This window comes from Theobroma umbraticum, unplaced genomic scaffold, assembly GCF_002168275.2.
Source record: "Theobroma umbraticum cultivar Fairchild unplaced genomic scaffold, ASM216827v3 scaffold_51.0, whole genome shotgun sequence".
Classification (NCBI taxonomy): domain Eukaryota; kingdom Viridiplantae; phylum Streptophyta; class Magnoliopsida; order Malvales; family Malvaceae; genus Theobroma; species Theobroma umbraticum.
Genome location: NW_018397260.1, coordinates 5534166 through 5550850, shown reverse-complemented (window position 1 = coordinate 5550850; position 16685 = coordinate 5534166). Strand labels below are relative to the sequence as shown.

The 16685-nt window shown below is 35.4% G+C and overlaps 2 protein-coding genes across 2 annotated transcripts; both read left to right on the top strand.

Moving 5' to 3' along the window:
• The first annotated feature begins 1340 nt into the window (after positions 1-1340).
• On the top strand, positions 1341-3729 carry LOC110416997 (Mitochondrial ribosomal protein L27). The gene is made up of 4 exons (XM_021429154.2): positions 1341-1456; positions 1538-1713; positions 2506-2570; positions 3443-3729. The coding sequence occupies exons 2-4, from the start codon at positions 1569-1571 to the stop codon at positions 3509-3511; spliced, it is 279 nt and encodes a 92-aa protein (XP_021284829.1). The 5' UTR covers positions 1341-1456; positions 1538-1568; the 3' UTR covers positions 3512-3729.
• A 2953-nt stretch (positions 3730-6682) lies between these two features.
• Positions 6683-7549, top strand: LOC110417091 (protein SALT UP-REGULATED GENE C-like). Its single transcript, XM_021429290.1, has one exon. It carries the CDS (start codon positions 6734-6736, stop codon positions 7253-7255), a length of 522 nt encoding a protein of 173 aa, XP_021284965.1. The 5' UTR covers positions 6683-6733; the 3' UTR covers positions 7256-7549.
• The last annotated feature ends 9136 nt before the right edge of the window (positions 7550-16685 follow it).

Here is a 16685-nt window from a genome sequence, read left to right as displayed (position 1 = left end):
TTAGTATTTAAGATAGATAGATTATCATTCATTAGATATATAATTTTAATTACTAATAATTATTAATATTTTTATTAATTTGATGATATGATAATTTTTTTTAATAATTTTATTTTTTATTTATTTTTAAAATTATCAATTATATAAATTATAATTTTTTATTTTAAAATTTTCTTTCTCTTATTCAAAAAAAAATCTTTTTACTTTACCTCTCGCCGGTCGACCACCTCGAGACTAGATCTAGCCAAAGAGTGTTAAATTCGACCAAATCTTGGGTCGAGATGCACTTTCTCCTAAGAGAGCATCGTCAAATTCCTCTTCCTCTTCCTCTGGGAACTTCTCACCGAATCTAGCATTCCACAACTTGATCTGGTTGCAAGGTGGTCAATCAGTGTAAAAGAGTATAGCCAATCAGTCTGAGAGAAAATAAAATAGTAAAAAACATTAGAAAAAGGATAATGGTATTTTAAACATTTCATATTTATTTATTAATGTTATTTACATATTTGGAGTAAATTGTAAATTTTGAAAATTAATTGACTTATGTGGAATTATGGATAAAATTTAGAGAGTTAGTATATTTTACCCTTTTAGTTTATATTTTGAATATAAATCAAATTCTAATGTCTCTCTATTAAAGTTTTAAATAATAATTTAAAAAATTTTAAAATTATTTTAAAAAATTTAAATACACCTTTATCCTTTTATTATGCTCAATCAAATTCTAGTATTTTTATTTTTAATCAAATGAATTCTTATAATTAATAGTTCATTAATTAATATTAATTAAAAATATTATTTATCATTTTATATTTATATCAAGTTGATGTGAAAGGTAAAAATGTCACATTATTACGTTATTATATCACATGATCATTTATTATGATATATCAATATATTACCTTAACACCATAAGACATAAAATAACAAGTGATATTTTGATTAGAATAATTAGTCAAACATTAATTATAATGACTTATTAAACATAAAATTAAAACATAAGAACTTAATTGAATATAATAAAAGAATAAAAACTTATTTAAATTTTTTTGAATAATTTGAAAACTTTTGTAAGTATTACGGTTAAAATTTTAAATTTTTTATGCTATTTATTTAATTTCAATATCCAAAAGTTAATGAATTAATTTTCTTAGAATATAAAAATAAAGTACCGAATGCTTAAACAAAATTTAATAAAGAAAGTAGTAGTTTTGATCGTTGGGACATAAAAAATAAAGATGGAATAGTATGAAAATAGAATCTCACCAAATTAATTTAACGTGTCCAGAAGTTTGGGCTAATATTACAATCTTTCTTTCAGCCGAACAAATTGAGGCCCAAATTTTCCTGGGCCTAGTGGATCATCGTCGTTCTCATGAAGAAAAAAGGTCAGGAAAGCCCCTAAAACCCCTCCCTGCTCAGTTCTGCTTCTCCGATCTGCTAAGCCCTCGAACCAGTGAGTTTCTTTCTAGTTCTGACAATAAGGGGTGATCAATTTGTTTAATCCAATAATGATGGCTTATTTCTGGTTTTTCAGGGTTTAAAAATTTGCTTAAAACGAGGGGAAAATGCCGCTGGGCCTGATATTAGGGATAGGAAGGGCGTTTCGAAGGAAGCGTACCTCATCGCTCGACATTCTCTCGTCGAAACGGGCCCCAAGAGATTACTACAAGGGAAAGAATTGCAAGTCTACGGGTTTCCACACTCGCAAAGGTTCCATACACTTCTCCTCAAATTTTAATGCTCTTTATTATTTTGGGTTGGTTTTGAGGGATAGTGATTATTGTTAGTTTTGATAAGCATAAGAATTGAGTATTTTTAATTGACTTATTGTTGGAATCTTTGATTGATTTAATTTTGGTGTTGGTTAATTGAGTGAATGGTTATTATCTCTGTTCATTTTATTGAGGTTCAGTATGTTAAAACTATGAACTCTGAAAAATACTTGATTTTTATCTTCTTGATGATTTTGAATCAATCACGGTGGTTGGCTATACTTTTGTGAATTATCATATAGAATTTTCAATGTATATTATCGAAATGTCACAGGACTCAATGCTGCATATTATCATTATAGTCGCTCTGCATCTGCTTTTTATGTTCTTGAGTTATAGTTGATCATCTAGTGGACATGAATGTAGTCATGTCTATATATGCGGCCTAAAGTTCTTTTAATAGTCCAATGAGATATGCATTGCTAGCTTTGAATTTTTAAAGAAGATCAAGTTATTAGGCTTTCAGGTTATGATTACAAGTTAAAAAATTTGGTATTTTGTATGCCTAAAATTGCGAGTTTTGTTATTAATAGTAGAGTCATGTCATGAAAAATTACAAATACTAGCCATTCAAAAAAAAAAAATTACAAATACAAGTTCCATATTACCATACATAGTTTGAATTATAATCCAATTATTTTGGACTTTTGCATGAAACATTGTAATTTTAAATGCTTGAACTGTATGTATATGCTTTTTGTTTGATGTGTAACTGAAAAATATGCTGCAGGTGGATATGTTCTGATGCAGGAGAAGTTACCCAACTATGTGGTTCCTGATTTGACTGACTTCAAGGTAATTTTACTCCTTACTTTCATTTTTTAAAATTTCCATTTTTCTATTTGTGGATTGATTATTCTAATGAGGCGCAAATCACTGGTTGTCCGGGAACTTATTAGTCTCCCCTTTCCAGAGTTCCTAGGGCAATTTCAGAAAAAGGTTATGCTTTCAGATGCTTTAGTAAATAGCATGGAAGTGTCGTGACCCTAGAAATTTGATTTTTTAAGGCTTCATCTTGTACATGGGGGGGCTCGCAGATAGTATAGAGGCCTTGTGGTTGACTGTGCTGGAACTAGGTCTCTTGTCTTTGTGGAACTGAATCAGCCCAGATAACTGAACCATTATGCTCTCTGCCACCCACCCATAGCCATTTCTTCTCTTGCTTTCTACTAAAATGGTCTTAAACTGCTGATTGAATTGTAAGTTAGGTTTCACTTCTAAAAAATTAATTCTGGATTTGCCAAACCAAATCATGCATATATCAAAGAATTGCACTTTTCTGGGTTGGTGTCCTGATTATTTTGGATTTGTGATCTTGGTATTGGGAAGCCCACTTATCACGTTAATTGTGCCTGAAAGAGGGGTGTATTTTGTCCAATACTGAGGCCTCATCTTGATTAAGCATGTTTTTCTTATATCACTGACCTTTCTTTTTAATTTTAGCTGAGAGTTGGCATGTTTTGGTGATCTCTACACTTGATTCATTTAGTGGATTGGCCCAAAAGGAGAATTGCATTCATCACACACTTTGCACCTGTGGCTTGATGTCCCTAAACAGTTGTTAATGGCTATTTTGTTTCCCAAACAGTCTGAGCTGTCTACTTTGTCTTTGCCGATGAAGTGTCTGCATCTTGTGCTGATCTAGGCTGTCCTTGTTCTTCTTGCAGCTTAAACCTTATGTATCCCAGTGCCTGAGAGAAGTCAAAACCACAGAGGCTTCTGAATTAGCTAAATAATCAGATTGAGTGAGAAGAATTGTTTGATTTTTTCTTTCTCATCTAACTGCAGACTGCAGTTATGTTGAACAAGTTGGAACATGTTCTTATGGTATCATATGACTAGCTGGGGTCCTTGGCAGTTCTCTATTCTTGTGCTAGTTACTAAACTATTAACAATTACCTGTAATATTGAGATATGGTTGATTAAGATAAATGTATGAAATTTCAATTGGAGAGCATCATTTAGATGAACATATAACATGTTTTTGCTGAAACCCATCAATAGCACAATGAGATGATATTGTCTTAAGCATATGAACTCATCTGTCTCAAAATTTTCAATCCCTTTTTATTGGGATGACGGGTGTAAACTTGAAATTCCTTTCCTTGGATTCATCAATTTTGCTTTTGAATTTGTTGCAAAACTAAATCGGAAGTATCCTCTCATCAAACTCTCTAGTTTATGGTGTCTATCCAATAACTGTAACGTTCAGCAATCAGCAAGCGGTGTCAAGCTCAATTAGTTTAATACGAATGAAGTCAAGCTTATCAGTGTCCTTATCGTGTTCTTTTGGAGTTTTAATATGTTACCAAATATACACAAGGCCGACATACGAAGTCTTTAGTACACACGGTCGACATACGTAGCGTTTTCTAGTTGTCATTCCCAGAGTCAAACTCAACAGGTTGGCCATGGTAGAGCAGGAAATTTTGAAGGAGATATAAATTTAGGTAGAGATGAGTGTGTAAAGCCTTTATTGCGACATTACAGATGTACTGGGCCTTTAAAAGGCTAAAAGGATTCCCCCTCCCTGCTTCCAAGTACCACATCCTACCAGGCTCCCGCGTTTTAATAAAATCTTTGTCCCAGATGACTCAGTAGACCAGCCTTGTTTGTTTCCTCCCAACTCAGAGGATTTTGCTTTTGACGTGTTCGACCAGCTCCTTTTCCCAGTTGCTTAATTTGCTTTGATTACACTAAACAAAAGCTTCTTTTTCGCCCACAGTTCCACTTGGAAATGAGGTGAAATTAAAGGATTCTAGTATAAAGTCGGGAAAGAAAAGCCATCCTCTTCCCAAGCTGCAAGGCAAAAAAAAGAAGGGTGAAAGGATAAGATCATTCCATTTGGGCATAGTCTGTGTGTGTTGCAAAAGTTAAAATGTGAAATTGATGAAGAAAGAACTGATCATGCATGTGGATTACGAGTTCCAACTCTTTATTAACCACCAATTAAACATGTGTTAGACGTTTCATTAGTCAATTTCTCTTTCATTAAGCATGCTCTTAACATGCCAATATACCCTTATGCGAGGATGCTGGAATCAAATTTTGAGGGACCTCCTCTACCAACAAAAAACAACAAAAATTAAGTCAACCCATGTGTTTAGACTAAAAAGACTTAATTTGCACTCATTGTACTCACTTATTTGATTATTATTTTCCTTAATTGTCGTTCTATAGTAACAATTCTATTCACAGAATAAAATTCAAATTTAAATTTAAAAAAATACCATAAACGGTCAAACTCTTTTTAGGCTTTTGTTACCCCAAATATTAATCCACCAAATTTAGAAATAAATAGTGAATAAATAACTTTTTGGATAAAAACAATTAGTAGTAAATAAATTGTTGGGGGTTGGTTAAATGGCGATAAGAATATTTCTTTGGGGGCTCAAGACATGGCACTGAAAATACAGAGAGACAAAACAGTAAAGCCGGCTCCATACTTCCATGGTTTCTTTTGGCAAAGTATTTGAAAAATTTTATCTTGGCATGTTAACGTGGAAAAGGCTGATTGGGCATTTACTTAATTTATATTTTACAATTTTTAACATTTCATTTTTGTAATGGCTAAATATTATTATATTAAAAGAAATTGTGAAAAATAAATTTTTAATAAAAATATTTTAAAAATAATTATCCAAATAAATTTAATTATTTTTAATCATATTTAATTATGACTTAACAAAAGTACTATTAAAACTATTACAAATGAATTAAGTTATTCATCATAATTTCTCTCTATCTGTGTTTTCAATTTTCTTTCACCATTTAGTTTTTTTTAATTTTATCGATTTTTCTTTTCAACATTCGTCTACTATGTTGTTAATTTCTCTCTCCTGTCATTCAAGACACCAAACGATAATTTTGATATGTTTGAGGTGAGTGGTTATTTGAAGAATTTGATTTTTAGATATTTTGAATGAAATTAATATGATAAAAATGATCACAAATATTTGATATAATTTTTAATTAGATTAATTCAAGAATTAAACACGAATAAACTCAAAAATTTGAAATTTATAAACTTAAAGTTTCAAATGAATTTTTTTTTTAAGTTTTAGTTGCAATAGGTGTTTTAGATAAAAAAATATGTGTTTTGATTTATGAAAATATTTTAGAAATACTTTAATCGATGTCAAACTATCAAAAAAAAATGAAAAGGATTAAGAGAATTTGAAGTTTTGGTTAGTAACAACATCATTTTAAGCATTAAAATGTAACATGATTTTTTTTGAATATAACGTGTAACAATAATAACTTTTCAACATGATATGTAATAATAATATTTTTTTAACATGATGTATAATAATAATATTTTTTTTAACATGATGTGTAAACATTTTTTAATAATGACGTATAACATGTTTTTGTACATGACATGTAATAGTAATATTTTTTTCACATAACATGTAATAACTTTTTTTAATTATAGAGTGAAATATGCTTTTATACATTATGTGTAATAATTATATTTTTTAAATATGATATATAATTATATAAATTATGTAATATTATTAAAGATAATTTTATCTAATTTAAATAAAATTAGTTAAAATTATAAAAAAATATTTTTAAAAACCTCTTATTTTTAAATGTTATTTTTAAACTACTTTTTGTTATCATGAAGACTTCCTCGATTTTCTACGCCGCCCTCACAGAAAGCTTGTCCCATTCCACACTTCACCGATTCTATAGAAATCATCTCAACCACCGACTCAACAATCTAGTGGACCCCATCCAACTTTCTCTCAATCAATGCCGTTCATTTATTCCATATCCAACTTTTCCAACACCATAAAAACAGATACAGTCAAAAGCGAAATTGAAAGAAATCAGCAAGGAAACCTCCCATGAACTCTCTTGGAAACGCACCCACTCTTAGCTTTATATATACTTTGGTTTTGTTTATGTACTCAAAAGCCTAAAGGCGCAGCCAGGACCAAGACTGCCGCAAGATGATAAGTAAAAATCTAATGGCAAACTTAAGCAGATCAAAGAATGTTGCAGGTGGACGATCGAAGCCGAATGAAGGATGCAGAAGACACCCAAAGCACAGGCAGTCGCCAGGGGTTTGTTCACTTTGTTTGGGAGAGAAACTATCTCAATTATCAGCTCATACTAGCTCACGTAGTATTACTACTACAGCTTCCTCTTCTTCTTCTTCTTCTTTGTCATCTTACTATTCTTCATCTTCAGCTAGTTCTTGTTCCTCTCCCATGCATCGTTATCGTTTTACTACAGAAGGAAAGGGTACTTCCTTGACTTTGTTATTGTTTAGCGGCAAAAATATACTCACTAAGAGCAGATCAGTAGCTTTTGCTTCGAGAATGAGAAGGAAAGAAGGTGATGATAAGAAGAAGAAAAATGGGTTCTTGTCAAAATTGCTTCATCCAAGAAGCAGTAAGAGGATGGAGGAAGCTGCTGGTTTGATGCACTCTCGGACTATGAGAGAGATGCTGACCAGCAGGGTTCATTAATGGTGGTTTTTTTCTTTTTTGTTGATTCTCGTTTGTTTCATTAATTCTTTATCACGCATCATCTTCCTTGATAGATTAGAATTCAGCTAGCTGTTACTAATTGGTAAACACAAAAAAAAATTGAATGAATGAAAAAGAATATTAAGCAGAGTTACATATTAAATGCATGTACTGTGCATATACATCTTCGTATTTTGATTGATCTAAGAAGAGGGTTCCATGTTTCTGTCTGTACCTACTGATAAATTATGTATTGTACTTTCAGAGGCATTAGTACGATATTATTTATTCCTATTGTTGTTCCATTGTTGGAGAAATCGTAAGGAAACAATCAGAGTATAAGGTTTCATTGTCATGTGCTTGTGGCTTGTGTGACGGAAACGTTGTTTAATTTTGTCGTGTAAAAAGAAAGGACAAAAGTTCCATATGTTATAGCTAATATCAGTCTGGCGCTGTTAAGCTGTGGGCCGATCGCCCTGTCGTACGTCTCTCCCTCCAAGAAATTTCTTGGGTTCCCAAAATTCAAGATTCAAGCTTCAAACTCTACTTGTGCTTATAGTTTGATTTGTATGTTTCAGGACCTACTTACTTGTCAAAAATCAAAATTAAAAATAGGAAAAGCCCATATTGACAGCTAAGTAAAACACGACAGGACTCTCTTAAGTTCTTAGCAACTTCCTATGTGAGCTCGTTCAAACTTTTTAAGCTGGCATAAGAAATTAGTAAAAAATATGGACAGCTGGCAGTAAACCCAGATCTAATTCTTGGCAATTTCCGTAATTCAAAGTTCAAACATAGATTGTTGAGATTTAACTTTCTAATTAAGTTAACAAATTTGATAAGGAGACCGGTTAAGTTTAAACAATCCGAATCCGTCTTCTTCAGCAACAAAGGAAGGATATGCTTCGCTTCCTGGTCTTTTAGGCCAAAATATACGCTATGTATATATATATATATATCTTGGAACAAGTGGCCCCTTGAAGAATATGTAAGTTGAACCCAGAAAGGGGCGGGTGGGTCTCCATTTTCATGAGCCTGACATTTCCGTTGAAGACCGAAGAATAATTCAGAAGTCAATGTTTCTTATGCTTACTAATACGAAATTGGCCAAGGAAATAGATAAAACGGATGTAATGTATGCTTGACAGATTCCGCAAGGCGAATATTCAATGAAACTGGGGTTCCTTTCACAATCAAACACAGTAGTATTCTGATACTTGTCATGTGGAAAAAGATGTCAAGACTCAAAAGATTAAAATTTTTAAATTGTTAAAGTACTTAAGCAAGCTCTGATAGATTAGTTAATACCATCTTAACAAACCATCAAAACTTTGAAGGCTTGAACTAATAAGCTGAGATTAAACTTATATATATATATATATATATATATTATAGTTGTTATCTCCCACCAGTACTTCTATCACAATTTCTACACCATGCAGAGCCATTATTGCAAAATGCTGGCAGACTACTACACTGGGAATATCACGTAAGATATTATTCATAATCGTTTGTGACAGATTCATTTCATGTGATCATCAGAGGTGACACCGCATTAGATTTGACTCACCCATCATTGTAATCACTGTCTTTGGTTCCATCTGCCATTTGTTTAGCTGTTTTTCTTGTTTCGCCCTGAGCTACAATGCGTAGTCCGTATCAGACATGGATTTGATGGGAATAAAATGAATTTTATATAAGAGGAGAGTGGTTAGGTTTTGATCCTAGTTGATCGTGTATTGAGCTTTCACTTCAGTACCCAACTTTTTGTTCGCATTTAAAATCTCCTGGCAGATGTCGCTGGAGGCAGATTTTTTTGCGGCCACCACACCAGGCACCAATTCCTACTTTTCAAATGGGCCTGCATTAGCAAAGAGGAGAAGCTACATTTGGGCTCTATGAGCCACCTTGCTTGTAGCCTCTGGACCTCAAGCCTGGCTATGTCGGACTCCTTGATGGGCAGGATCTCAGCCAAGTGGACCTTCACTACCCAACTTAGGTTTCCTTAGTTGAAGAGGCAGGCCAATTCACACAACAATTTGTTAGTAACTAAATCAACTATAATAACGATGGCTTAAGTACCAACAGTAGCCATACCAATTGTACAGACTCTAAAGTTAACACAAATAAAGCTAAAAGCACATAATTATGATAACCCAACTTGATAAGATTGTGTGCCCGTTATTGGCAAGAAAATAATGATGTCACTACTTAAACAACTACTAAATTGGCTTGAACAACCTCATTACATTGTTAAAGCAGCATTATGTCAAATTATGTCAATGCTCATAAATTGGCATGGTCCATGGTCCCAGCCCAGAAAACCAGTGGAACGATTACAGTTGGCGATATATAAATTCCTGCAAATCAGACACAGGCAAAGCAACACCCATAAAAGAGGACGTTGAAGTTACACTGACAACGATGTTAACCCACCCTCCCTTTCCCAGGTTCCACTGGCCTGGAATTAAAAGCCCCACAACAAGTATGTTCCATCTGCTTGTCATTTCCCAGTCCTTTCCTTTCCCAATTGCTTTTCCTTCAATGTAAATGCGTTTTTCTTTATTGTTTTGCTCATCGTGTAATCATAGTTAGTTGGGCTGAGGCAGTGAGGGTCTTTGCCACAGTGTTAACCTCCCACCAATACGTGAGAAAGAAGATGGGTTTCAACGCTAGTGTTTTCCGATTATTTAGGTGTTTAACGGGTCAATTTCCTTCCCACTAAAAGAGCAAACTGTTCCACTACTTCCAAGTTCCAACCACCATCCCCCATAACTTGCGTGCACACTAGTTGACTAGTAGTCTTTGTTTGTCTCATTCCCACGAGAAAAGTGGTTCTCTTTTGCTGAAATTTATGTTGATAAGGTTCAAGACTTCATTCACTTTCTTATCTTTCAGTTTCCTGGATTAAAGGTGTTAATATTCAGATAGTGGAATGTGAGTCTGCCTCTTACGGAGTTGCTTATACCAATATAAAACATCAAAACAAATAATTGGGTTGTGTTACCTTATGTCCACAAGCACTTTCATTAAGGTAATATTCTAGGAATAATTATTCCTTATTTAATGTACTTTTCTCGTCTAATTTAAGAAGAATACTGTATCAACTACCACAATACATATTCTTTTATGCAAATAACATCTTAACTAGATCGAGTATATAAGAACTGTTTGTTAACACTTAACAAACTTTATCTTACCCCCACCACCTCAAGCCCTTTTCTATCTTTGGCTGCAGGGATAAAGTAAGTGTGTTGCCTAAAATTAACAGGGCATTGAACTGTACTACTGAGACAGAAGCCTACAGAGGTTAGTCTCTATATTCAAAGGTGATCAAGCTGAAAGTCATTGCACGAGTTTTTGAGCTGTTGAGCATCAAATCTTAAATCTCACTGATCATAGTACAATGACCAATTATCTCAAAATAAAATTTGATAGGAAAATTAAGCCAAACGACACACTATATCTATTGCTTTGCTTGGTCCCCCAGCGTAGAGACTAATGAAGGTTATCTTAATTATTATTCTATTTACATATTACCATTTCAATGTATGATTTTTGATTGAGCATTGGTTATCTCTAATTGATTTGATTTGTAATTTTTCTTAGATTATATAGCTTGATCTTAGGGAATTCTTCCTTTATTGCATGATTATTTATTCCTTTTGTATTGCAATGAATAACTCTGTTAGTAAACCTAGTGGTTTCTTCAATAACAAATTCAATCGTCAAAGGAGTATATATTACTCTCTTAGGTATCAGATGCGGGTTGCAGCACAACCTAAGCTTATAATTCTTCAGGACTGTATTAAGGGCTGAAGAGAGTTAGATAACGGCAAACGTGAGTTTCGGTATAACCATAGGTAGTTGAGTATGTCGAATCAGCCTTGGTCCGAATACCTTTAAATCTACCCTAGTTATTCTACATTCTCTCTCGATTCAGATCCTGGGTTTAATATTGTCACCCATACCTTTTAAGTGAAACAGGAGATATATTTTCACTTGGACGGCGGCAGTTATTCCAAACTTGCCTCTTTCTCTTACAACAAAAGTAAGCAGGATTCGTTGCGTATGGAGACTCAGATTCATCAGATTTATCGTGATATTACGTCAATTCACTCAAGTCTAAGAATTTGTGCGCTACAGCTGTAATGCAATAGTATTATCCTGGCTAATAATGCTCTTTGCAAAGAGTTGCAGGGTGGAGCAGTACATGCAGAGAATGCAAGTGAGTTATGGGCAGACCTTAAAAGAACGTTCACTTACAACGACATTGGCTCAATTCGTTCCATGAGAGTTTATGAACTCAGGCGGGCCATTGCAGCTCTTACGGCAAGAGAAAGTTCCAGTTTCTTCCTACTATGGAAAATTGAAAGCACTATGGAATGAAGTTCAAACCTTTCGACCTTTACCTGTTTGTTCCTGTGGAAAGTGCACTTGTGGTGTGACAAGGCAGATGCAGGAGATGCGCGAGGAAGAAAAAGTATTCGATTTCTTAATGGGATTGGATGATAATTATAGAATCGTTAGGTCACAAGTTCTTAGCATGGAACCCTTGCCTACCATTGGACGAGTCTATGCAATCGCAGCACAAGAAGAAAAACAGATAGCAGTGGTTGCGTCACGAGCCATGGTGCCCGAAGGAACAGCCCTAATGGTTAGAAATCAAGCCACCGATAGTGCAAGACGTGGCAACGGACTGAAGGTTGGGGATCAACGAGTTGATCGACGCAATGAACAGCGAGATCGACGTAGTGGTGAAGGTTCTCGTCCTCGTTGCTCGCACTGTGACAAGATCGGTCACACCCGTGATGATTGTTATGAGATTGTTGGTTACCCGACAGATTGGCAAAGGAAATCGAAAGTTAGAGGAGACCAAGCACGTGTACGCAGTGATAGGGGCCAAGAACTTTCGACAACTTTGACAGGCACGCCTCAGGAGTGTTCCTCACTTGTTCCTGGCCATAACACAAGCTCATATTCAGCAACTGATAGATCTTTGGACCGACAATACCGCATAGCAATGGGAGTAGTCACATGGCTTCCAATGTGAACTTTTCTGGTAAGAAAGATAATTCGGTGGGTAATTGATATTGGGGCCACAGATCATATTACCATCAAATCAACAATTTATCTAACATGGTTGAAAATCCTGATATTCCACCTGTTCAAATTCCGAATGGTGACACTGTGCACAGTTCATGCTTTGGGTCGAGTGAATCTTGGGCATAACTTAACTTGAACGGGTTCTGGGTGTACAGAATTTTGTTTAATTTACTATCTATGAGCAAAATAACTCGTGACTTAAACTGCCTTCTCAATTTTGGATCTGAATTTTGTGTAATATAGGACTTACACTCGAGGAAGCCATTGGAATGGGTAGAGTGCGAAACAGATTGTATCATTTTGGAGCATGAGGGCGGGCAAGGCATTTGTGGCTAAAACTAAGGATACTGAAAAGATACTGTGATTCTATGGCATCATCGATTAGGGCACATTCCTTTGGATCGTTTTTCAGTGGTTCGAATTTATCTATTAATTGTATGAAGGATATTTTCTTTGTGATGCATGTTGTAGGGCAAGACAAACCAGATTACCTTTTCCGAATCATAAGAATAAAAGTCAGCATGCTTTTGATTTAATTCACTGTGACATTTGGGGACCTTATCACACCGCATCTTTTTCAGGATCACACTATTTTCTTACTATTGTTGATGACTACAGCAGGGCAACATGGGTTTTTCTCATGAAATATAAATCAGAAACTAGAAATCTCTTACTTTATTTTTTTCAGTGGGTCAAGACACAGTTCAATACACAAGTAAAGATGTTGCGAACAGACAATGGGATGGAATTTAAGCATGAGGATTTGGTGAACCATTACTTTAAAAATGGTATGGAACGACAAACCAGTTGCACAAACACACCTCAACAGAATGGTGTGGTGGAACGCAAACATCGCCATCTCTTGGAAGTGGCTCGTGCACTTCGATTTCAAGCTAATCTTCCCATCACCTTTGGGGAGAATGTGTGCTTACTGCAGCATATCTGATCAATCGCATGCCACTTTCAGTCATAGAGAACAAGACTCCGTATGAGAAACTGCTTGGTAAGCCTCCGACTTATGATCATCTTAGATCTTTTGGGTGTCTCTGTTACGGGCATGTCAATAATAAACCACGTGATAAATTTGCCTCTCGTAGTAAACAGGTATCTTTTGTTGGTTATCCTTCGGGACAGAAAAGGATATCGCATATATGATCTTGAAAGCAAAAAGATTTATGTTTCACGAGATGTGCAATTTTGGGAAGAAATATTTCCTTTCTGCAAGACCAATGAAAAGGTAAATAATTTGATTGCTGAACAGACATCTCAGATCACTTCGCTTAGTTCATTTGACGAACCACCAAGACACTCAAATCTAGAAAATATGACACAGCAAAAGCAGATTGAAAGTTCACCAGTCAGTCCACAACAAGCTAGGTTGGCCCAAAATGATGATATAGAAGCACCAATGGGTTGCAAAGTCAATAGCCCAAGCTTGGGGACAAAGACTTCACATGATTCATCTCTGAGACACAAGCCTTTAATCCCAGTTTGGAGTCCCATTTTGAGCCATAGAGAAGATGCACCTGATTCTCCTATGGTTGAACCAAGGATAGATATTCAAGAAGGTAATGTCCCTTCAACACATGATGAACAGAATAATCTTGTTACTACCAAACGACAACGACAAGTTTCAAAGAAACTTTCTGGTTATGATTATGCATTGCCCCCCTCACTTGCTCCTGCGACGCACTCTTCACCTCCTACGGCTAACTCGACGGTATATCCTTTATCTCACAATATTTCTTATTCCAAATTTTCTAGAGCTCACAATGTATTTCTAGCGGCCATCTCTACTACCGATGAGCCAAAGTCATTTTCTCAGGCAGTTAAATCGCAACACTGGCGTGATGCTATGGCTAAAGAGATAACGGCATTAGAAGCAAACAAAACCTGGACCTTGACATCTCTACCTCCAGGGAAGCGAGCCATTGATTCCAAATGGGTGTACAAAATCAAATACAATCCAGATGGAACAGTAGAACGTTATAAAGCACGGCTAGTTGCTAAGGGATATACTCAGATTGAAGGGGTGGATTTTCATGAAACCTTTGCTCCAATTGCGAAATTGGTCACGGTACGTTGTCTTTTGGTAGTCGCTACGGTATGTAAATGGGAGTTGCACCAATTAGATGTTAACAATGCCTTCTTACATGGTGATCTTGAGGAAGAGGTCTATATGAAAATACCTCAAGGCTTTGCTAAATCAGGGGAGCAACGAGTTTGTCTTCTCAAGAAATCACTCTATGGGCTTCGACAAGCATCACGAAATTGGTACCAAAAATTCACTAATTCCTTACTGGCCATTGATTTTGTCCAATCTCATGCAGATCATTCTTTGTTTACATATTCGGCCAAGGAATCATTTGTTGCGGTATTAATCTATGTTGATGATGTAATAGTAACAGGGACCGACTCGCTGAAGATTACTCAACTCAAAGCTCACTTGGATCGTGAGTTTTGTATAAAAGATTTGAGAAAGCTGAAATATTTTTTGGGATTAAGGTAGCACGATTCTCGCTCTGGTATTGTCTTAAGCCAACGAAAGTATGTGCTTGAATTTAGGTAGATAGCGGACTCACTGGTTGCAAACCTGCATCAACACCATGGACCAACAAATCAAGCTAGATCCTGATACAGGCCCTCTTTGTTCGGATCCAGGGCAGTATAGAAGGATGATTGGCCGATTGTTATATCTCACAATTACAAGACCCGATATCAGTTTTGCTGTTCACATGTTAAGTCAATTTATGCACTATCCGCGTCAACCTCATTTAGATGCAGCTTTGCGTGTTCTTAGATACTTGAAAGGATCTCCAGGACAAGGTTTATTTCTCCCTACTCATAGTCAGATAACCCTTACGAGTTATTGTGATGTGATTGGGCAGGTTGCCCAACAACACGAAGGTCAACTACTGGACAATCATCTTCCTTGGTTCATCTCCTATTTCATGGCGATCCAGAAACAGTCAGTTGTCTCTCGCTCTCTGCAGAAGCAGAGTATAGGGCCATGGCTACCACGCAAGTGAGATTTTGTGGCTTCTCAGGCTATTGGCAGATCTAATGTCTCACACCCAACACCGGTTCCACTTTTGTGATAATCAGGCAGCAATCCATATTGCAGCAAATCCGATCTTTCATGAGCGTACTAAACATATCGAGATAGATTGTCATTTATTAGGCAGCATATCCAGTCTAAGACTCTTGTTCCACGGTCAATTTCATCACAGTTCTCAATTGGCAGATATTTTCACCAAGGCTCTTGGACGGAATCGGTTCCATGACTTATTGATCAAGTTGGGCATTGCAAATCTGCATGCTCCAACTTGAAGGGGAGTAATGAAGGTTATCTTAATTATTGATTCTAATTTATCATGATTACCATTTCAATTGATATGATTTGATTGACTTGGTTATTTTAATTGATTTGATTGTAATTTTTCTTAATTATAGGCTTGATCTAGGGAATTCTCCTTTATTGCATAGATTATTTTTCCTTTTGTATTGACAATGAAACTTGTATATAAACCTTTAGTGGTTTCTCAATAAAATCATCTCAAAGAGTATTCAAACTCTTTAGAGACTTCATTTTTCTAACTCATAGAGACCGGCTCATCTCTGTTTGTTTTGTTTGCAGCGTCGAATAAAGTTCCCACGATTTAGCCCTACTGGAAAAAAAAAAAACAGAGGAAAGCAGGAGACAATTTAATGAATTGTTCCATCATTCTTTCTATTCAAACTTTCTGTTTTTATATACAAAAATGAGGGCGACGGTGATACGAATAAAACAGGAGTTGACCCTCTGCTCATCGTGCGCATTACGGGATTTCATGGACTTGGATTTCCAAGTCATGCTAAAAATATTGATGATATTAATTGAGTTTGATGTTGAACAGGCTTGAACTAATGAACGATCTTGCCATTGCTGACACATCTCAAATCGATTACAGTCTTCCATTAGAGCGGCATCAACAATGAGTCAATGATCATTTCTGAGAATTACATAGCAGTTTGCAGACATCTGAGCCACAAACTTTGGTGTCAAGTTACGTCATAAGACTTAAAAGAGAATCCCACTGGAAACGGGTCGGTGCGTTTTTTTTATTGTTGAATTTTTAAGTTTAGGACAAAAAGGATTTATAGAGTTTTGTTTTGTTTTGTTTCTTTATTTACACGTTAATAATACCAACTGGGCTTGAGTACGTGGAGGATAAACTCATTTTATTTGAGTTCAATTTTCATAAATCACATATTAACATCAACACTCCAACCGACATGAATTTATGGTTGTTATAACTTTCATCGCAATTATCAATGGTTGGTA

Excerpts from the sequence above, each read along its gene's own strand:
- LOC110416997 (XM_021429154.2), top strand. The coding sequence starts at position 1,569 with ATGCCGCTGGGCCTGATATTAGGGATAGGAAGGGCGTTTCGAAGGAAG. Across the intron at positions 1,714-2,505 it reads GGGTTTCCACACTCGCAAAG|GTGGATATGTTCTGATGCAG; the intron begins GTTCCATACACT and ends AATATGCTGCAG. Across the intron at positions 2,571-3,442 it reads CTGATTTGACTGACTTCAAG|CTTAAACCTTATGTATCCCA; the intron begins GTAATTTTACTC and ends TTCTTCTTGCAG.
- LOC110417091 (XM_021429290.1), top strand. The coding sequence starts at position 6,734 with ATGATAAGTAAAAATCTAATGGCAAACTTAAGCAGATCAAAGAATGTT.